The 23,075-nt window shown below is 35.2% G+C and overlaps 2 protein-coding genes across 2 annotated transcripts in view; both read left to right on the plus strand.

Moving 5' to 3' along the window:
- Cph (BCL11 transcription factor chronophage) overlaps positions 1 to 23,075 on the plus strand; it is a 120,848-nt gene that overhangs the window by 16,147 nt on the left and 81,626 nt on the right. The window lies entirely within an intron of this gene.
- Positions 788 to 21,129, plus strand: LOC141452871 (uncharacterized). The gene is made up of 3 exons (XM_074125370.1): positions 788 to 2,153; positions 10,541 to 14,428; positions 14,514 to 21,129. The coding sequence occupies exon 3, from the start codon at positions 19,827 to 19,829 to the stop codon at positions 20,673 to 20,675; it is 849 nt and encodes a 282-aa protein (XP_073981471.1). The 5' UTR covers positions 788 to 2,153; positions 10,541 to 14,428; positions 14,514 to 19,826; the 3' UTR covers positions 20,676 to 21,129.

Here is a 23,075-nt window from a genome sequence, read left to right on the forward strand (position 1 = left end):
ATATGCCTTTGTTGTGGAACTGCTGCGACTCATAGTACCGCTAACTACGCAATGTTTTTTTTTTGTCACCATTTTACTTTTATTATTTCATTAATAATAATCCCAACTTTCTTTCACGTCCAATTATGTAATATTTGACTATTTTTAGCTCTCTCACGATGAAGAAAGAAAGTATAGCGCTCGTCGGAAATGAAGTTTTAGTTTCGGTGGAAATACGTCAACAGGAAAGCGATGAGTTTTGTTTTTCTTGCGCGTTTACTTCCTGCTACAAATGCTTCGCAAATTGTAATCATTTTCGGAAGATTAAGTAAGACTTCAGAAGCTTGCAGCTAAATCTATTGAAACTTGAGCTTTGTTGTAAGCGGAGTTAGGCGAGTGTATCTGTACTTGGTAACCGGAAGTACCGGTGATCGTGTCAAACTTTCGATTTCCTAGCTTCCACCGGAAATATTCGTTTTGAGCTTGTCCTGAGGCCAAAAAAGTGGTTTGTAAAAATTGTTTTTGTGTTAATGAAGTCAACCCCCCCCCCCCCCACAATAAGAAGCAAAATTGAAGACAGTACAAGTTTAATCTTAATAATATCGGGAATATTAATATCGGGTCGTGTTGACATCCTGCGAGTCAGAACAATAACCTTTTGGACTAGTCCCGCAAAAAGAAAATGCTATATTACTGTTATCAATTTTTCATTTATTTATTTTTCAAAATTTATTTTTCGTCAATTATCAGCAAATTTTATTTGAAACGTTTTTGCGAGAAAATTCAATTGAGCGACTGGGTGGTTAAGTTTCCCTCTAAAGTTCTATTTAAGAGCAAAGCATTGACTTAAATCTTATTAAATACTAATAAAGATTTAATAAGGCGTCACGGTAGCCGAGCGGTTAGAGGCTAGACCCGCAAAGCTAAGGTGTATTGCGGTACTAGGCTATATTCCCCGGTCTATATACCTTTAATGGTTAATATGAGAAATTTGCAGTAAAGTATGTTTGCTAGGCGCCAGGGTAGCCGAGCGGTTAGAGCTAGACCCGCAAAGCTAGGATGTATTGCGGTACTAGGCTATATTCCCCGGTCTATACATTTAATGGTTAATATGAGAAATTTGCAGTAAAGTATGTTTGCTAGTCGCCTCCGTCCACGACACCTAATTTGGTAGTTGGATGTAAATCTCGCCTGAAAAAATAGACAATTACTTTACTAATAAAGATTTAATATTTAACCCAAAATTTTCAGTTTGCATACCAAATTTGCTGCTGAGCTTACTTTTTAGTAAAAATTCTTAATTAAAAAAAAAAACTGATGTAAAATGAGGCAAAATCGTGTGACTACTCCAGTTTGTTTACGTTATCTTAATTCTGATTCCTGATTGTACGGTAACCATTATTATTTTGACCCATTTCATTCCTTATTTAGCCGTCAGAAAATTGCAAACTCGTTCTGGTTTTCCACTCACTCAACCCCCACCATCACCATTTTGAAGAACGCTCGATACGTTTAATTTAATGCCGACGTTTTAATCAGCCAACCAATCACAATACTAGCTTTCTTTTCGTTTGCTCCCACCACATAAAACTGTCCACTAATCATTTGCGTATGAATTATTTCCTTATTAGGCCATATTGAATATTAAATAATACAAAATAATAAAAAAAAAACATAACAGTAAAAGTAATGAAAACTATAAAATAATTTTATTATTAAAGATGGACGAACTTGAATGACACATTGTTTTTATAACATCATCTTGTTCACAGGTGTCATTTAATTGTTATTTTTTATTGTTTAATCATATTTATACCAAATAAATTGCTATTCAATGACTTAAATTTGATAATTTGTTTTGACCAAAAGAGAATAGAAAAAAACTAAAAGTGATTGACTTAAATGCTTTGATTAAGAAAATCAGGTAGGTTACAGAATAAACTGTACTTTATGCTCAGTTGTCTAAAGAAAATCCCAAGATGGAAGTTACTTCATCCAGTTTCGATCCTTGTGTTCCCAGCGCAATTACGGGACACCCGATTTGTTCATCTAGTTCAATGGCTCGCAATTTATCTTTCTCCGAAATATTATGTTTCACAAAATATTCTTGCATCATTTGCATTGCAAATACAGCTTAAAATGCCTGGATCAATGTTTTCAGTTTAATATTTAATGTAAGTAGTTCAGGCTAAAAATTTAGTTCTTTTTTGTTTTGCTTCCTCTTACAATATTCCAAGTTTCTAACTAAAATCTAAGATTAATCGATTTGGAGTAGAGAAATCGACTTCACTTTATATTGTTATTTCACACTACACTTGCTGACTGAGTGAAGGAGCTAGTGTAAGGGGAAAACTTAAAATGAATTCGAATTCTCTACCCTAAAGTGATTCATATACCTCTGATAATGGATGAAAATCCGAAACTGATCAAGGATGTCATAAATATGCTTACTAGGACGGATAAAACACAGCGATATTGTCTACCATTTTTTTTTTTTAAATTGTACAATTGGTAAAACTCTACATTTCATTGAAATGGCACTTTAGCAGAGAAAAGCGTAACCACATTCCTCATAAATTTGCCCCAAATTGAATTTTGCTGGACAATTTGTTCAACAAAAATTAATAAATCTACTTGTATGCAATTAATATAATAAGTTTAAAGTGAAGTAAAGTAATTGCCTATTTTTTCAGGCAGACTTCAGTGCCCAACTACTACCAAATTAGGTGTAGTGGACGGAAGCGACTAGTAAACATACTTTACCTTATAAATTTCTCATATTAACCATTAAAGGTATACACTGAGAATATAGACTAGTACCGCAATACATCTTAGCTTTGCGGGTCTAGCCTCAAACCGCTCGACTATCGTGGCGACTAGCAAACATACTTTACTGCCAAATTTCTCATATTAACCATTAAAGGTATAGACTGGGAATATAGCCTAGTACCGCAATACATCTTAGCTTTGCGGGTCTAGCATCTAACCGCTCGACTATCGTGGCGACTAGCAAACATACTTTACTGCCAAATTTCTCATTTTAACCATTAAAGGTATAGACTGGGAATATAGCCTAGTACCGCAATACATCTTAGCTTTGCGGGTCTAGCATCTAACCGCTCGGCTACCATGGCGCCTATATAATAAGTTTAAAATAAAATTGAAGGTCCTTGGAAATATTTTTTTAAAAAAAAATCGATAGTGTAAAGTGCTCCAGAATTTAATGTATTAGCTTACAGCAATTTTTTTAATATGGAGATATTTTGGTGACACACCCCTGGAAAAATTTCCTCAAAACGTTAATATGTCCAGTGAAATCACAATTTGAAAAATTTTACTCGATCGCAATGCTTTCCATTTTAGAGTGAAAGAGAACAAAAATGATGAGATACCCAGGGACATTAAAGGCTATAATTACTCTCCTAAAAACCTGAAGGGAAATGAGGGTCGGACAACTTCGGGTTGGTCGGACTGCACAGAGTTTTTTTCTTTTTTAGTGTATATTACAATATATTGAAGTCACAGGAGAAGTTAACTTACACATAGACATACAGTATGTATATATACTGGAAAGATAAGAATAGAACAAGGTCTCCGACCCTCTATCGTTGTTACGTCCATGAACACGCTGGGGACAGACAGACATACGTTTATTTTGGCCGGGTCCAAACAACCAAGGCTTGCCCTCCTTGGCGGTGTCGGAGGGTGGGGTTGGGGGAAGGAGGGCAAAGGGGAGGGTTATTAACTTGGTTGCGTCTTCTTGAACAGAACATATGACCTCCTGGCTGGAAATGTGTTCGTGAACGCGCGCTGTCTTTAAAGCTGGGCAGGAAGGAGCAACACAACAGAGATCTTCGTCATTCTGGCGGCGGCGGTGGCACATACACTCAGCGCGCCACCCCACTATTCCAGAAATAAAAATAAAATAAAATTAAAAAAAAAAGGAAGAAGAAGTAGGAAACTCTCCCTATTTATAAATTTTATCTTCAAGCCAACCTCGTCTCGTCCCTTTGCACCCTCCTTCACACATTTCGTTTGGGTGAGACCCCCCAACACACAATCTATTAACAAGTAAACACAACATCTTGTGGAGATGTGGCCGTGTAAACTTGTTTCAGAGCATATTGACTGACTGCCTCAACAATTCTTTCCTTATACTTTATATAATATTAAATCATTTTCATTGTTTCTGTACTGGGATGGTGTTTGGATGAAATTAATACAAATTTATTAAATAGTAAGTAAAAGTAAAGTAAAGTAATTGCCTATTTTTTCAGACGGGCTTTACGTCCAACTGTCAAATTAGATGCCGTGGACGGAGGCGACTAGCAAACATACTTTACTATAAATCTCTCATATTAACCATTAAAGGTATAGACTGGGGAATATAGCCTAGTACCGCAATACATCTTAGCATTGCGGGTCTAGCCTCTAACCGTTCGGCTACCGTGGCGCCTTACAAATTTATTAAATATATCTATAATACAGTCCGGAATAAAGGATCGTATATCTGAGATTTGGTCCTCACTAAATCCTCTTGGGGGAAAAAAGACTCTTGGAATTCGCCACCTTTTCTTACAGAAATTAAAAGGTTCAGTTTTTAAAATATTTTACGGAAACCCGTGGGACATACCGGCCAATAAGAAAGGACTTTATGGCTTTCTCATGGTGTTAGTATGAGTCGTATGGGTGGAAGGAGTTTGGTAGGCTTTTGTATGCGAGTAAATAGAGAGTTGTGTCAGGAAACTCTGGCCACTCACTTACAACGTACATACGCTCCAAGTAGAGGACCACCGCGCGTGGTCGTTACTCTTCCTGTTTTAGTAGCCTCAAAGATCATTACTTCCTCTTCTCACACCCACCCTTTTCAGAGAAAGGAAGATATATAGGCTCGGCTAGCACTCCACCATTCCTCAAGGCTTAACATTTTGCCTCCTACTTTACATCTATCCGGGTAAAGTCTCTTTTCACTATAATACTTCTTCTTCTTCTCTGCTCGGCTTGGCCCTTACTTCCCCATACTTTGAGATTCTTCTCATGTTCTATTTTTTATATTAATATGTTTACGATTAATTTTGTATGGAATTTTTTAAATCTTTTTTCTTTTTTACGCACGCTATGATTAAATGAAGCTAAACATATATGCAGAATTTGTTGCAAATTTGAGTTTGATCGGAAGTATACGATTTGAGGTTTTCAGAGTGGATAGATGGAAAATCCACCCACCGGAAGTGATTGTAATTTTCTTAAACCAATTAACGACATTATGTCGGACTTCACACTTTTATCTTAAAACTTCGTTAATATCACAAGATATTGTTTCGCGATGAAAAACTGTAACATCACGTTTCTTAAAAATGACGTAAAGTAAGCATTAAGTAAAAATTCAACGTTTTAAGATTACTTCCATTTACAACTTCCCCAATACTGCTGGTTGGTTAATAATAGAAAAAGACAAAAAAAACCGCCTCTTAAGTCGTTTCTAAATATTGTCCGTGAAATAAAGATACTTTAAACTATTATTATTTTTTTTATAATTTTTATTACACGTAATTAAAAAATACCTTTTATCTTGGCTAGTAAAAATCTTATTCTATTTGTATCCCCGGCTTTTTTTTAATTACCATAATAAATCAATTAATTGCCAATAAAAAAAATCTATAGCTTTTTTTTTTTTTATTTTTATTTCAATTAACCATATTTATACGCTGCAAATAATGATAAGTTGCTAGCAGAAATTGTAATATTAGTGTAATTATTAAGAATGCTGACTTATAAATCTCAAGAAAAATTAATCAACGATCTACAACTGCTAGATTTTTTAACTGATGAGATGTTCTGACTTCGCTCTAAGCATCGCTCTTTTTCTAGTTTTTCAATCTCTTAAGGAATCGTCAAGTTTAGTGACAAAAAGTGAAGCATTTAGATATTTTATCTCAATTTGAGATCTCTCCATCACGGAAGTGTATAATATTTCCGCTTCTTTTCGTTCAATAGTCAGCCGTGATTTCTGCATCTCCTTCGAAATACGATCCTCAGCAGATGCAAGAGACGACTTCCCTTACTTCTTCAGTGATTGACCGGAAGAACTGATTCTGACAATCTGTCGATTGGTGGAAGAAAAGGAATTAAATATTAATTATTAAAGTGTAGTAAAAATTCCAATCTTTACAAAAAAAATTGACCCTTATCAATTGGTAAGAAGGAACGCATATATGTGGTCTGCCTTCAATAATACAACCTAAAAATTTCCTTCACAACTAAACGAACTACATATATCCAAACGCATATATGGTCTGCCATCAATAGTACAACCTAAAAATACCCTTCAGAACTTAAACGAACTATATTCAAGCTAACCTACACTCCTTCAGTTGAAGAATTTTACTAATTATTTTCTGTGGACTCAGTCATACATAGGAAACCTCTATGTAGATAATAATAATAATAAAAAAAAATTAATTGTTTTATTTGTGGGCTGATTTTATGATATGGTCATAAAATGAATAATTAAATTGCCTTATATAATAATTCACGGTGGTTTTAGTTTAAATTATTTTTATTGCACGTGTAAAAATATTTCTTAGGATCTGTTCAATAGAGTCTGATATTCTGAAGACTGAAGCCGTGGAAAGAGGAATCGAAGATTGGCCCATGGGAGAAATATGGTTTCAGTTGAAGATTTTATCCCGTGAATTTTTATAAGACGAAATTTCAGTGAAAGAGATAAAAAATGAAAAGGTTATTTCACTTATAAATAGGCACCACGGTAGCCGAGCGGTTAGGAGGCGAGACCTGCAAAGCTAAGATGTATTGCGGTACTAGGCTATATTCCCAGTCTATACTTTTAATGGTTAATATGAGAAATTTGCAGTAAAGTATGTTTGCTAGGCGCCACGATAGCCGAGCGGTTAGAGGCTAGTCCCGCAAAGCTAAGATGTATTGCGGTACTAGGCTATATTCCCAGTCTATACCTTTAATGGTTAATTAAAGAAATTCACAGTAAAGCATATTTGCTAGTCGCCTCCGTCCACGACACCTAATTGGTAGTTGGACGTAAAGCCCGCCTGCAAAAATAGGCAATTACTTTTTTTTGCTTTACTTTACTCACTTATAAATTGGAATTCTTTTTGCCAGAATTCACAAATGAGTAGTGTAGTTCTAATGGCGATCACCAGATCAATTGTAATCTAGGAGGGCAAAACTTTGGTCTTGGCAAAAGAAAGTAAAGATAGGCTAAGGAAGTAATAGATCAGTTGGATGGAATGATTGAGAGGAAAACAGTGATTTCAGTTGAAGAGTTTGTATCCAGAAGGTGTCATTAATTAGGGTAGAGTCGCTTGAGTTGGATGGGAATCAGGAGATGACGTTTGAGGGTGATCAGATAGGCTCAGTTTCTGAGGCAGGCCCAAAGCGGAGATTGAAGAAGTGGAAGAATATTTGTGCTTTGAAGTGGCGATTGATGCATATTTGTTAACGAACATATAAGCAAGGATTACATAAGCAAACGTCCGCTCTAAGCGATGCCTAGCGGCAGCTCTGTAAAGAAACAATGGCCTAAAAGCACTGCTGTCTCCATTAAGCCTCGGACAGACCTCAACTCGAATTTCGCTCACAATTACCAATTAGGTGTCGTGGACGGAGGTGATTAGCAAACATACTTTACTATAAATTTCTCATATTAACCATTAAAGGTATATTCTGGGAATATAGCCTAGTACCAAAATACATCTTAGCATTGCGGGTCTTGCCTATAACCGCTTGGCTACCGTGGCGCCTTAGTTACTTAATAGTTATACTCGTATGTGACCACATTGAATCACTCAGATTATCGGAAAAATTAGAAAATCTTCAAAGGAAATTCGGCTTAAATCTTAATTGGAAAAAGGAGATTTTTTCCTGGGCACTTTCTCTTGCAACGAAAATTTAGCAGAGCTTTACAATTATGCAATTCTAGGTGGGAAAAAGATTACATTGAAACTGCAACACGATAAATTAATTTATAATTTGGTCAATATTTAGTTATTTTATTGCTTGTTTGTTTTGTAGTTGATTGTCCTCAAAAAAATACATTGTTCATCTTTTTATTAGTTGTATTAAGTGTACAGTTTATGATCTCGATTTATTGTTCTTAAATTACATTTGGAGGAAGTTGGGTGAAGTTGGGGAGTGGTTTTTATTTATCGAACAAGAGATTGGTTACATCGATCCTAATCGATACATAAATCGATGCATACTTATCGCCAAGTTAAGAATATTGATTGCTTATATCAGGTTTTCTTTGATACAGCAGTAAATGACAATGATCAGCCCAAGCGAAATAGTATTGATCAACCTGGAATTCAGCCTGGAGGCTGATTCACACAATATCTCTTTCATTCATTTACCTCACTCCAGCTGGCAAATATCTTCTCTCGCATCCACCTCCCCCTCGACCGCTAGAGATCTTCAGAGACTGGTAACACTTACCTTGCCCTGTCTTCTCGCGTCATCTTGTTCATCTCCGCACCTCTCTCTGTCTGTCTCTCTCTCTCTATCTCTCTCCTATGCTTAGCTGCTAAGGCAAGCCGTGTGCTTATTTATTGTAAGCAGATGCTAAGTTGCTGCTTCCGTGAAACCGGTTGGAAATCATTCCAGTTTAAACACGAGAGTTATACCAGACAAGCATCTACTCTCTTGCTTTCTCCGCTGAAGCCTGTGAAACCGCAAAGGAATCAATAGCCTACTCCTTTAAACAAGTGTTTTGCCGTTCTTCACAGAAGACAGCTTTCAGGGATTTCATCTTTCATCCGAACATTAGACTATGCTTATACAAAACCTCTTAACGATTTTGTCAGACTGTCATTTTCCTTTCTTTTCGAATTCTATCTTTGTTATATTTCCTATATTCGCGTAATTATTATTATTTTTTTTTTTTTTGCAAAATTTAGGTTACTTTTTTTTATGCAGGGGGAATGTATTTTTGTTCGTTTTATGTGAACAGAAATAACCAACAAAGAGTGAGTAAAGTAAAGTAAAGTAATCGCCTATTTTTTCAGGCGGGGATTAACTAACGTCCAACAACCAATTAGGTGTCGTGGACGGAGGCGACTAGCAAACATATTTTACTGTAAATTTCTCATATTAACCATTAAAGGTATAGACTGGGAATATAGCCTAGTACCGCAATACATCTTAGCTTTGCGGGTCTAGCCTCTAACTGCTCGGCTATCGTGGCGACTTGTAAACATACTTTACTATAAATTTCTTTTATTAACCATTAAATAAAATCCAAGGTCTAAAGCCGGGAATCGAACCCAGTACCAACAAAGATAAGCTTGATATTCTGTTTGAATACCAAAAATAAATTTACACGTTAAGTATAATTACTTTAATGTGTGATGAATTACTAAAACATTATCTTGTAAAACGAACTTTTAATAATCTGTGCCAAAGGAAATCTCTTAATTCATACTAATTAGATTGTTAACGAGATAAAAAAAATAAATTAGAAAAAAAAGAGGTGTGAGATGGAACCATGATATATTGTGTCATATTAATGGGTGGCTCGTGTGTGTTCAGCCAATGGAAAAAAAAATTAATACAAAATAAAGGTGTAGAGTTCCGATTGGTTTCTTTCTATCTGTATAGATTAGGGTGAGAGGAATTTTAGAGAAGCTTTACAGCTTTAGAGCTTTTAAGGAAAAGTAGTTACGAGTATTTCCACAGGAAGTACAAATAGGATATTAAGGTTATCTGAGGAGGAAATAAAGCTTGTATACTCTCATGACTTTTTCGTAACAAGTTTCGCAGTTTACGTATATAATTTTTTTTTTTAAACATTTAATTTGCACTAAAAAGATATTTGACTTCAATATTATACATGTTATTTCTTTAAAGTACCCATTTTTTGTTTTAAATTAACTATCCCCTTACATGGAAGTACCCTTAATGGAATTGTACCATAATAGTACCCACATAGTACCCTAGTAGTATCCACACAGTTCCCTAGTAGTACCTACATAGTGCCCTTAATAGAATAGTACCCTAGTAGTACCCAAATAGTACCCATAATAGAATAGTTCCCTAGTAGTACCAAAATAGTACCCTTATAGAATAGTACCTTAGTAGTACCCACATAGTACCCTAGTAGGTCCCCACCTAGTACCCACAATAGAATAGTTCCATATTAGTATCAACATAGTACCCTTTTAGAACAGTACCCTTATTGAATAGTACCCTTATACAATAGAATAGTACCCTTGTAGTACCCACATTGTACCCTTAATAGAATTTTTACAGGAGAATGTTTCTAATACAAAGTTTGTAGAACTATTATATCGCGATAAGTACGCTAAATGTTTAAAGGAAATCGTTGAGGCCATTTTATTTAGAAAATCTTTTAAAAAAACATGAAACATCTACTTACTAAGGAGGCACTTCAGGTCGGCTAATTTCTCCCCCCCCCCAAAAAAAATATTGTCTTAATTAATTCCTTCCTCTTATTATAAAGTAGAGTAAAAGAAATTTTTATAATATAAATGGCGTAGCAATTTAATTAAATTTATTTATTTATTTTCAGGTAAACAAAAATAACAATAAACTGTTATTTGGAAAAAATAGTGAATAAATAAGCATTGTGAGAGGGAGAACAAAATAGCTTTCATGATTGGAGAACGTTTGATTAATACGCAATCAACGGATGTGATTGGTAAGTGCGATTCACGCAAGCGCATAAAGTTACTAACAATCAACAAAGATAGACTAACCAATTCGTGACCGTATAGATAATCTTTCGTCTATGAATAAAACAAAAATTATGTCTTAAAAAATAAATAATTATTTGGTGTATTTGAAATGAGATGCTTATTATTTATTCTTGTAATTATTTTTAAAGATTTTTTATTTATAACCTTTTTTTTTTTTTTATTTTAAGCATTTTTTACTTTCTCCAATTAATCGTAAGAGAAAAAAGTATTTTGCGTTTGTCTAATATAATTGGTAGAAACAAACGTCAACGTTTCTCCAGAAAGTAGAACTTTAGAACAATCACTGGAGAAATCTTTGGAATTAAATTTGTACCATTCAGAATCTATAAAATGCATGCCAGAACATCGTTACAATAATTCCAGCTCCAGTCATTACAATAATTTAGAATGATAAATTTATTTCAAATGTTTGAATTCAAATAAATACGCGACTGATGAGGGATAATGTTGAGATGAAGCTACATTGAAAGTATGAGAAATTTATAGTAAAGTATGATTGCTAGGCGCCACGATAGCTGAGCGCTATATTCTGAGTACTAGGCTATATTCCCAGTCTATACATTTAATGGTTAATATGAGAAATTTATAGTAAAGTATGTTTGCTAGTCGCCACGATAGCTGAGCGGTTATAGGCTAGACCCGCATAGCTAAGATGTATTGCGGTACTAGGCTATATTCCCAGTCTATACCTTTAATGGTTAATATGAGAAATTTTGTAGTAAAGTATGTTTGCTAGTCGCCTCCGTCCACGACACCTAATTTGGATGTAAAGCCTGCCTGAAAAAGTAGGCATCACTTTACTTTAATTTTTTTTTTTTTAATCTTTAATCTTTTCATACCGAAATCAACGCAAAGACACAACGAACTAATTTGCTAATTTGTATCAATTAATTGTAGAATATTGTACATCTTTGTACAAAACAAAATTATTGCAAATTTCAGTCTTAATTTTTTATGAGCATGGAATTTTTACTCAAAATTTTTACATTGTTAGAAAATCACTTCACCGGAAATAGGACTGTACAGCTTGTTTTGAGTTTTTTCTTATTCTTTTTTAGGATATCGGGAGGATTTCACTTGAACTTTGACATGATGTAAGTTAGAGTCAATTTTGTTTTAAACTTTTTTTTTTATTGGAACTGGGATTGAGATTTTCGGGAGCTGTTACGTCATTATTGTAGGGGACTTATACACAGTATTGAAGTCAATTACGTAATCTGAGGTAACAGGATGTCATGTGAATGTTCACTATCTTGAAGTGGGAATAGAGTTTTTTTTATAAGCGAACGTGTGCTCCTCTGCGGATAGACGACAGTGTGTCTATCTGAGCTAGGTAGGCCGCAAGTGGGGGGGGGCAAGGGTGTGGTGATGTACAAGACTATTATCTCTGGTTCTTGTAGGGAGACCGAGGAGAAGAAGGCTCGTGTCTATTGTCTAAAGGGCGTGTGTCCACACAAGTCTGTATGGCTCATTAACTGAACCTCTCTTACCTTCTTGACGGTCCCCCCGGAATCACCTCTCGCCAAATACCTCGTGGCTCGTGATCTCCTGGCATTGTGAAAAGGAGCTATCAAGTAATATTTACTTGTAATTAGGATGACCTCTTCATTTTTTTGTTTTGTTTTGTTTTGTTTAAGAAATCGTCAGGAGGTATTGTTCTTTTGTGACGCTAGATCCAGAATTAATCCATTTATAGTTTTTTCATTGTTCAATGATCTGCAGGGCGAAATGGGAGGAAAGATCTTGGCGTCTAACGGATTCAGACACAGTACGCATCAGGGCCGTTGACAGTTGATACAATTCAATCGTGGACAGTGTGAATTGATCACATTATAGTGACCTATAAGTTTAATTAACTGCATACCACTTACTCATCTTTAAGGCACCACGGTAGCCGAGCGGTTAGAGGCTAGACCCATTAGACAATTAGAGTATATTGTACAATCTAATCTGTCGCTACCAGAAAAACAGCTTCAGCAGCTAACTTAGCTACAATATTTTACTCCAGCTGTAACAACGCATACAACAATATCTGTGTACTACAATAAACTAAAAACACTTCCTATACTAATGTACAGTTTCTAACCTTTGATCTAGGCGCCACGATAGCCGCAGCGGTTATAGGCTAGACCCGCAAAGCTAAGATGTATTGCGATACTAGGCTATATTCCCAGTCTATACCTTTAATGGTTAATATGAGAAATTTTGCGGCAAAGTATGTTTGCTAGTCGCCTCCGTCCACGGAGGACTTCCTGTTTTAGAGAAAGTAAAAACAAACAAAGTCTGTACGCCATTGATTTTTCTGCTTTTTTCGAACAAAGCAATCTTCGAAACTATAAAGCATACGTTCCATTCATGTGCAGAAAGCACATTTCTGTTTTGTTTGGCCTTCTTTGTTCACCAAAGCGGAACCATTTTTTTCGTACTGTCCTGCTTTCATGAATAAATAATAAAAGAGAAATAATAATAATAATAAAAAAAAGTCACTTAGGCCTAATTTTTTTCTCTTTTTTTATTTGAATAGAAGGGGAATGAGGAGAGGAGGAGGTGGTTACGGCCGATTTCCCCGTGCAGACTGACTGGCCAATGGGCGACCATATCCACGGCTTTTGAAAGGACACCCCCCACCGAGCTTTTCTATTTCTTTCTTCTCTTTTTTTTTTTGGCCTTCTTTTTTAACGAATCGCCATCTTGGTAAAAACCGGTGACCCGTGGTGCACAGAATGTATGTGTATTTATTTTTATGTGTGAATATAATGTCCGTATATGTTCTAGATACGAGTTATGGGCGTTTTTTTCAAGGGTGTTTGCTCCTAAGTTCTTACCCTTCTCCTCCTCCTTGTAGTCAGAAATCCGGACTGCGGCAGTTTTGTCTATGATTTGTCTTTCTTCCAGCATTTCTGGGCGGCAGCTTTAAGATTGTAAGATTGTCCGTTATTGCAAACTTCCGTCATAAATAATAATAAAAAAAAAAAAAACTAGAAAATAATAATGGAAAATGTAAGGAAATTCAGTCGAACGTTTTTTTCTTTTCAATAGATTTTTTTAAATAACTAAGTAATCGCCTATTTATAGTCTGGGAATATAACCTAGTACCGCAATACATCTTAGCTTTGCGGGTCTAGCCTCTAACCGCTCGGCTATCGTGACTTTTTTTTGTTTAATAACCAAAAATATTTGTGTAAAATTCATGATTACAATTAGCGTTCTCTGGATTTCTCCCTCCCTTTAATGTCTACCGCTATTAATCTTAAACTAAATTCTCAAAAATAAATTCTCCTTCTCTAAAAAAAAAAAAACTATGAAATCGTACTTTCAGTTATCCAATATTCTTCTATTTATTTATTTTTATTTATTTATTTTTTGCCTGTGTACATAAATACAATATAAAAGGCACGTCAAACATAAGAAAAACAATAACAACCATATGCCACTAATCTAGAATAACGGACTTCGCACTGTGTATTAAAACTAACTTTATATTATATATTAAAACTTTCAGTCTTGTTTGAAATGTTCATCACTCCACTCTGCGTTTATAAATTCTTTTATATCATAAAAGCAGTTCCTCATCAAAAAACGGGTGATGGTTCGTTTGAAGTGATTCTCACTTAACCGTCTTACACCTAAGGGAATTTTATTAAATACTCTCGCCGACATGACACTGCAAAGTTGATTGGACATCACTAGTCGTTTGTAAGGTATGCATATATCATCTTTATTACGTAGATCGTGATTATGCTTATCACCTCTAGTTTCAATTGAAGGCTCTTTTTTCTTATACAGTGCTTGTTTCAAAATGAATACTGAGGGTAGCGTCAATATATTTAATTCTTTGAAGAGAGGCCTGTAGCTGACTCGAGCTCTCTTCTTCATCATTGTTCTAATAGCTCTCTTCTGAAGTTTAAATACAATGGAAGCTTCGGAGATTCCACCCCATAGCTCAATACCATATACCATTCTGGAGTGAAATAGACCATGGTAGGCAGTCTTTATAACCTCAGCTGGAACTTCTTCACGCAGTTTTCTCAATAAAAAAATTATTTTTGATAACTGGTTACTCAAGGTATGTACATGACTTTTCCAAGTAAGCCTGCAATCTATTGTGACTCCTAGAAATGCTATAGTTTCTTCTTTTTCTTTTTTGTTTTTTTTTTCAATCAGGCTAAATATTATTGTATATTATTCTCTAATAGCGCTCTAATGATGTACTTTTAAACTATTGTAGATGAAAGAATCGTTCATTGTTCTGGCTGATGTTAGGAGAAATTTTTATATTACACAAAATTGCACTGACGCGACAGCTTTTTTTAGAGCATCTACAACGGTTGCAAAGAAGTTTTTTTTTTTGCGGATTAGGCAATCTGCTACCTCGATTAGCCTGTGATCTGAATGCCTGGGCACCAGGCAAGAAAGACCTGGGCAACCAGTTCTCTTAACAATGTCCAAAGCGGTTTTTTTAGTAGCCTTGGATTGGTCTCCTAGAATTTGATATCAGAAATAGAAAACCAAATGGGTGAATGACTGGCGACTCCTGCTTTCAATTATCCTTCTCCTATAATTTCAGCAGGATTCAATAATTATTACCATCAGCTGTGTGCATAAAAAGACTGTGATAAGTTTTCCATATCTACTTATGAATTTCCTGTATCTTTATGGGCCACTGTTCTCTGATATTATCCTGGAATTTTCACCACTAACCACATCATTAGCCCTTACAGTGAGCGCCAAATAAATATTCAGTAAACAGTTCAAGTTTTAAGAATAACATATGTGTAATGCGAATATTCAGCATTATAATATTTTTTTCCTTTATTGCCTCATAAGAAGTCGCTTTCGCTTTTGTTATCTCACATCCTGCCTCATATCAATTCTTAGTTCTTCTGCTAGCTCCCCTTCTTAATTTTTTTTTTTTTCAAACTCATTTTGATAAATATTTGCAAAGGATATGAATTCATAGTTTGTGAAATGTGTATTTAAGATTTTTTTCCTGTTTTTAATGTTTTCCTTGAATATTGTTGCTTAAAGCTCTAGCAAGAAATTCTTAGGGAGTTTTAAGTTGAGCTTTTCTTTGAAGAATCAATTACCAGTTTAATATAATTTCCAGTTTTATCACTATTTAAAATTGAACATGTTCATACTGGTCGATGCAATTCCAAGTTAGAATCAAAGAATGGGGGAGGGATGGAAAGGGGACTAAAAAGAAAGCTAGAAAAACGTCAACATTCTGTTCTGCTTGACAGTGCACATCAAAATGATTGGACTTGCTGGCGTTGATCTTCTTGCTTTGTTGAGCAAAGTTGCTAGCTGTGCTGTATGCAGTTACTTAGGTCTATGAAAAGATTAGTGGATACTTTCTTTGGTAAAATAACCTTTTTTTATCCAGTTTATCCCAGGAAAATGGGTGAAAGAAAATCGTAGCAGCTGATTTCGTGGAAAATCTTGAGAAAATGGAAAATGGAGGATTCCTTAAAGTAGGCTTATGGATCTATTCAAGATATTATTGTCGGCTCTGATGGTTGCTCTAAAATTTAGATATCAAATTTGAATTAGCCACAAGCTCTATAGATAGGCCGAAACACTCATTTTGATTTGTAAAATAAAATAAAAAATCATTCACACACATTATTGGTCTCAAATCGGAAAATTCCTATAAAAACGTGATACCCACAATTTGTTCACAATTTCAGTAGTTCCTCTTACCATTGTGTCACACTATGAGGAAGAAAAAAAAATTAAAAACATAAACGTGTTGGACTGTAAATTACTTTAAAGATAAAAGATGTTTACTTAGTGGTCCATATATCATAAACTTCGGCGCCTCGAGTCCACGAGTACATTAAATTATATCATTTTATAAACATTTGGTACAGCACTGTGACTCAGTACACATGAATAATGGTGATACCAACACAGGTAGATAAAGGCAAGCATTTAGATGGCCATTATACAATTGTAAAGCAGTTATCTTCTTAAATAAAGGGCGCACGCATGTAAAAAAAAACAGACCAACCAACATACGATCTCATGTTAGCCATGCTACAACAAGATGTACACACTTGTATGCTGTATAACTGCATACATAAGACACACATACTGTATAAAAATATACCAACACAGAGTACGTAATACTATACTATAGGTGGCAAGTATATTGTACAATCTAATCTGTCGCTACCAGAAAAACAGCTTCAGCAGCTAACTTAGCTACAATATTTTCCTCCAGCTGTAACAACGCATACAACAATATCTGTGTACTACAATAAACTAAAAACACTTCCTATACTAATGTACAGTTTCTAACCTTTGATCTAGGCGCCACGATAGCCGCAGCGGTTATAGGCTAGACCCGCAAAGCTAAGATGTTTTGCGGTACTAGGCTATATTCCCCAGTCTATACCTTTAATGGTTAATATGAGAAATTTTGTAGTAAAGTATGTTTGCTAGTCGCCTCCGTCCACGACACCTAATTTGGATGTAAAGCCTGCCTGAAAAAGTAGGCATCACTTTACTTTACTTTTTCTTTTTAATCTTTAATCTCTTCATACCGAAATCAACGCAAAGACGCAACGAACTAATTTGTATCAATTAATTGTAGAGTATGTACATCTTTGTACAAAACAAAATTATTGCAAATTTCAGTCTTAATTTTTTATTTTTTTATTTTTTTTGCCTTGCTTTTGAAATTAAGGGTTAGGTGATCTTCTGTGCTGTGGAACATATGTTTTACTGAGAAATTCATCTACTCAGTGGGTAGGGGAAATCCCGGGTTCGAATACAGCTGCCGGATCTTAGATTTTCTTGTTACAGCTTACTGTCCATTTTTTATACCTCTAACAAAAAAAATATTAATAACAATTTTGAATTTTAAAACATGTATATTATGCTTAGTCTTTTGGACAAACTTATAAAGTGCCAAAAGTAGAGGAGACAAGCAACCTGTATGATTGCAAATTTTTAATTGAGACTCAAGTAGAATCAGTAAAATAATGCATAATAAGGCTTGCCCTGCATATATTGTAATATATTTTTGGAATGCCATATTAATTAACGATTTGTTCTACGTCTCCTTAAAGTAAATAATTGCACTATTGAATTGCATTTTGTGCGCTTACACAATTTTCAACACTAATTTAACAAGTTCAAACTTGCAAAATAGATACGTATAGTTGTCGCTATATCTCTATGCTGAATATAGTTGACAATTTGATTTGGTGGGGTGAAGTGCCGTGTAATAGAAACATGTTCGCCAATGTGAGCGTGGGGTGGCTAAGGCTGTTGGATGGCCAGAGGCCGATTGCTGCCAAGCAGGGCGTAATCACACACCATCAACTTCCTTCCATTCCCCTCCTCTTATGGGCGAATTGCCGGCAAGTTGGTGCGCGAAGTGACTAAGTGCCTGGGCTTCAAGTGCTGGACCTTGTAACTTACATTATTCAATCCGCGATTGTCCCTCCTTTAATCACAAACTCTCCATCTATGTGTTACCTCGTATGTGTACTGATTCTCCTTACCCTAAACTACACACACACATATATATGTATCTATACTCTACACTAACTAGTGCTAGAGTGTAGCACTGTACTCCTGCTAGATGCTGCTCTACATTCACGTGTTACACGTCAGTCAATGATTAAAGTGTGACTTTACCAAACCCATTTCACTTAGTGTATACTAGACTTACTGCTAATGTTCATCTAATAAACTCCAAAAGGCAAAAACCAAAAAAAATGCACTCAGGATTATATCTTACATTAGACCTGGAATCCTATATTTTGATATTAATGTCCATTCCCTTAATTATTGCAAGTACTTAGAATAGTACATTATATTGAAGTGGACACTAAAGAAAGCTTGACTTTGCTATATCTCAAACTGAAGATTACGATTTCCCATTAACCCTATGGCAGTCCATTCAATAAAAATGCCTTACCTGTTTAGACGGGACCTTAAAAACACGCAGATGGTATGTAGAATATTTTGAAAGAGATTCGCTAATGCTTAACAAAGAAAAAAAGTTGATGATTTTATTCTGAACTGATCCAATTTTAAACGGCAATCCACGATTCTTAGTAAAGTAATGCCTATTTTTTCAGGCAGGCTTTACGTCCAACTACCCAATTAGGTGTCGTGGACAGAGCGACTAGCAAACATATTTCACAATAAATTTCTCATATAAACCATTACAGGTATAGACTGGGAATATAGCCTAGTACCGCAATACATCTCAGCTTTGCGGGTCTAGCCTATAACCGCTCGACTACCGTGGCGTCTCCCACGATTCTTAGAATAACCAATCATTCAATAAATTTAAATAATTATTCAAAGTATAAACCAGAATATAAAAGGGGTATTTTAAAATCAATTACAATTACAATTCTAGAATTGAATAATTAATCACTAATTTTTTGTAATTAGTGTAAATTTATTTCCAGTGTTCCAACTAATAAATAAACAATTCTTACGAAAGCAATAATAATGGAGAGTTAACAGGACAGTTAGCAATGCATGTGAAATTCTCTTTTTTCTGTCCGTGCGTCTGTGTGCGCGCATTTTAAATAAATAAATGAAAGCTCTCCAGTTTACTGGACATGATAATTATACTGGACAAACGTATCTATAATTTATTCATAGCAGACTATACTCACGCGCGCGCAGGTTTGTTCGAAATACTAGCACCCTTTCAACACATCCAGTGATTGTTGCTGGTGTCCCTTTTATGTTCTGAAATCCACTGGGAGTCTGCATACTCCCAACTGTGTGATACTATATACACTGGTGCATTGGATCTCGCTCTCTCTCTAGCCAAACATCAGTTTGTCGTCAAGCAATTAGGTACTGTTGTTGATGCTGCATGCTGTCGTTAACAGTTCGTACTGTTAACTGAGTTCCACTTTATCCATCCTCTTCGTTCTCGCGACTGTTCTCCGTCCATGTTGGACTGTCTGACAGTTACTGGAGCACTGGATGCTCTACTTGTTCCTCATCAAGCATGCGAAAAAGACTTTGTTTTGCTTAAACAAAAAACTTCCTTCGTTTTACATGTTCTCTAATCTTTTGTTCATTTTTCTTCTCTCTTGCACTCTATTGTCATCGTAGATGTTAGTTTCTGTACCTCAAGTTTCTGTACCTCCAGTTTCTATATCTCCAATTTCTGTACCTCCAGTTTCTATGCCTTCAGTTTCTGTACCTCAAGTTTCTTTACTTCCAATTTCTGTACTTCAAGTTTCCTTACCTCCAGTTTCTATATCTCCAATTACTGTACCTCCAGTTTCTATGCCTCCAGTTTCTGCACCTCAAGTTTCTTTACTTCCAATTTCTGTACTTCAAGTTTCCTTACCTCCAGTTTCTATATCTCCAATTTCTGTACCTCCAGTTTCTATGCCTCCAATTTCTGTACCTCCAGTTTCTATGCCTACAGTTTCTGTACCTCAAGTTTCTTTACTTCCAATTTCTGTACTCCAAGTTTCTGAACCTCAAGTTTCTTTACCTCCAGGTTCTATATCTCCAATTTCTGTACTTCCAGTTTCTATGCCTCCAGTTTCGGTACCTCCAATTTCTGTACCTCCAGTTTCTATGACTCCAGTTTCTGTACCTCAAGTTTCTTTGCCTCCAGTTTCTGTACCTCAAGTTTCCTTACCTCCAGTTTCTATATCTCCAATTTCTGTACCTCCAGTTTCTATGCCTGCAGTTTCTGTACCTCAAGTTTCTTTACTTCCAATTTCAGTACTCCAAGTTTCTGAACCTCAAGTTTCTTTACCTCCAGGTTCTATATCTCCAATTTCTGTACTTCCAGTTTCTATGCCTCCAGTTTCGGTACCTCAAGTTTCTTTACTTCCAGTTTCTGTACTTCAAGTTTCTGTACCTCAAGTTTCTTTACCTCCAACTTCTGTACCTCAAGTTTCTTTACCTCCAGTTTCTATTCCTGCAAATTTTAAATATTCTTAAAACTCTACTAACTTGACCGGCTTGATTTTCCTACCAGATTTCCCTACTTAGTCAGCAAATCCTTCTCTTCTAAGCATTCAATTTTCCACACCTCAAATCTTTGGTAGCTTTTTCATCTCCTCTTCTAACTTCAAGTTGTCTTCCTTTATTTCTGTTTCTTTGGAGAAAATCATTTTCTCACTTCTTAGGTCTTTGTTTTAAAGAATCGTACCACATCTTCTACTTCTATCTCCTTATTATGTTCAAATTAATTTTCCCAAATCATGTCTTGAATTCAGCTCTGTTTTTTTTTCAATGTTTCTTCTCCATAGCCTAGATTGTCTGAGCATCCTCTAATCACACTTACTGCTCCCAGTACTGCTCATTGATTTTTAAGAATAAAGTAATGATGGAATCAATTTTATTTTAAGAAAGTGTAATATTCAAGGAATTTTGTTCAATTTATTTTTACCACTTTATTAAATAGCCATTAAAAATTTGATTAATATTTAATATTTATGATTTTTCATTTTTACAAAAAAATTTAAATTGCATTGCGTGTGTAGAATTCATCTCTAATAAAAATATAAAATAAAGTGGTGTCTTTGAATTAAAAAAAAAATAAAATTAAGGAGGTCCTGGGACCAAGGAAGCTGGCAAGCCCAGTGCAATGCGACCTCTAGTGACGACTATAAGGATCGTGTGGGTGAATTGGTTGAATGGTGCAAGGGGGGGGGTCCAGCGATTCATTCTTATGAATTAATCACAACCTATTGAATGGAAAGTGGGCCCCCTCTTCTTTTTTTTTTGTATACCTTATGAATATAAAGGAAAAAAGTAGAAAAAAAAAAGTGAAATAATATTTCTCTCTCTAGCACATTTTTCTACAGCCAGTGTTGCCTCCACTTAGTTGTTTCGGGATTTTTATGGCACGATAATATTTTTTTACACAACCAATGTTGCCACCTTAAACTTTTTTTAATATTACCTGTTTATTTTTAATAATTTTTTGATTATCAAGTCAGCTGATTGTGTAGCGAGAATAGATTCATTTAATTGTCATTTCTTTTATATTTATGTTTTCTTGGAGGCAGGTTGGCCACACCTAGTTAATTTTTATTTCCCTTATATTTAGTATTCATGGCTAGTCTCTTTTTAAAAAAAAAATTATTGACAATACAACGCTGAAAATAAAAAAAAAATAGTGATAATAAAAAATTAAATGAAAGATTTGTCGTTTAATTTTTTGTCTCTGTGGACGTGTATTGGCAAAAAGATGCGTATTTTGTACGATCGACAAATAAACACCCAAAAAATAAAATTTCTCCACAGCTATAAATCGGGTCGACCAGGGCGCGTTGTCTTCATCTTCTCCATCCATGATGATGACTGTTTCATGCGAGTTTGGTAAGAGGTTAATGGAATGACTCCCTCTCTCTATATATATACATATGTATATAGAAATGATTAATAACATAACGATTGAATATTGCTTCATAGGTTTGTCTATCTTTTTTGTTTTGTTGTTTTGTGTGCATGTCGTCATCAGTGAGGAGGTTTGAGGTCTGAGAAAGAGAGAAGAGATAATTTGGAGAAATAAATATTTAGGGAATGCGACTTCCTCTAACGTGCCGTTATAACACATTCATAGAAAGAAATTGGGCAGATTCTCAGCATTGCCGATTCTTTCTTTTAGTATCTCCTTCCAAGCTCATTGATTAAATTTACACACATAAAATTGGAAGGGGAGGGGAAGAGTGATTTATTGATTTCCTTTTTAGAGTGTGCAAAGCGTTGTGGGTTTACGAATGACTGAATCTTGGCCGAGAACAGAAGATTGATTGTGTATTCAACTCAGAAAACTGTGCTTCAAAGGATAGAAATCAAGAAGTTGTGAGATGATAGATTTTTTTGAAGTGATTCTCATAAGAAATCAGACGCAGTGCTGATTTAAATTTGTTTAGCCTATTAATAGCCCATCACGTTTATTTAGAGAAAAAAGTGTAATGTACATTATCGTGTAAATGATTTACATTTACATTTATGATGATGTATTGTGTGGAATCGAAAATCTCTTATTTGATCACAATTAAATAAAATCCAAAACTCAGAGTCCAGGAGTCGAACCCACTAAATCAACAATACATCTTAGCTTTGCGGGTCTAGCCTATAACCACTACGGTTACCGTGACGCCTACCAAACATACTCTACTGTAAATTTCTTATATTAACTATTAAAGGTATAGACCGGGGAATATAGCCTAGTACCGCAATACATCTTAGCTTTGCGGGTCTAGCCTCTAGCCGCTCGGCTATCGTGGCGACTAACAAATATACTTTACTGTAAATTTCTCATATTAACCATTAAAGGTATAGGATGGGAATATAGCCTAGTACCGCAATACATCTTAGCTTTGCGGG

The sequence above is a fragment of the Rhodnius prolixus genome, unplaced genomic scaffold, assembly GCF_049639745.1.
Source record: "Rhodnius prolixus isolate KJV_2025 unplaced genomic scaffold, Rpr scaffold_1, whole genome shotgun sequence".
In the NCBI taxonomy this organism is placed as follows: Eukaryota; Metazoa; Arthropoda; class Insecta; order Hemiptera; family Reduviidae; genus Rhodnius; species Rhodnius prolixus.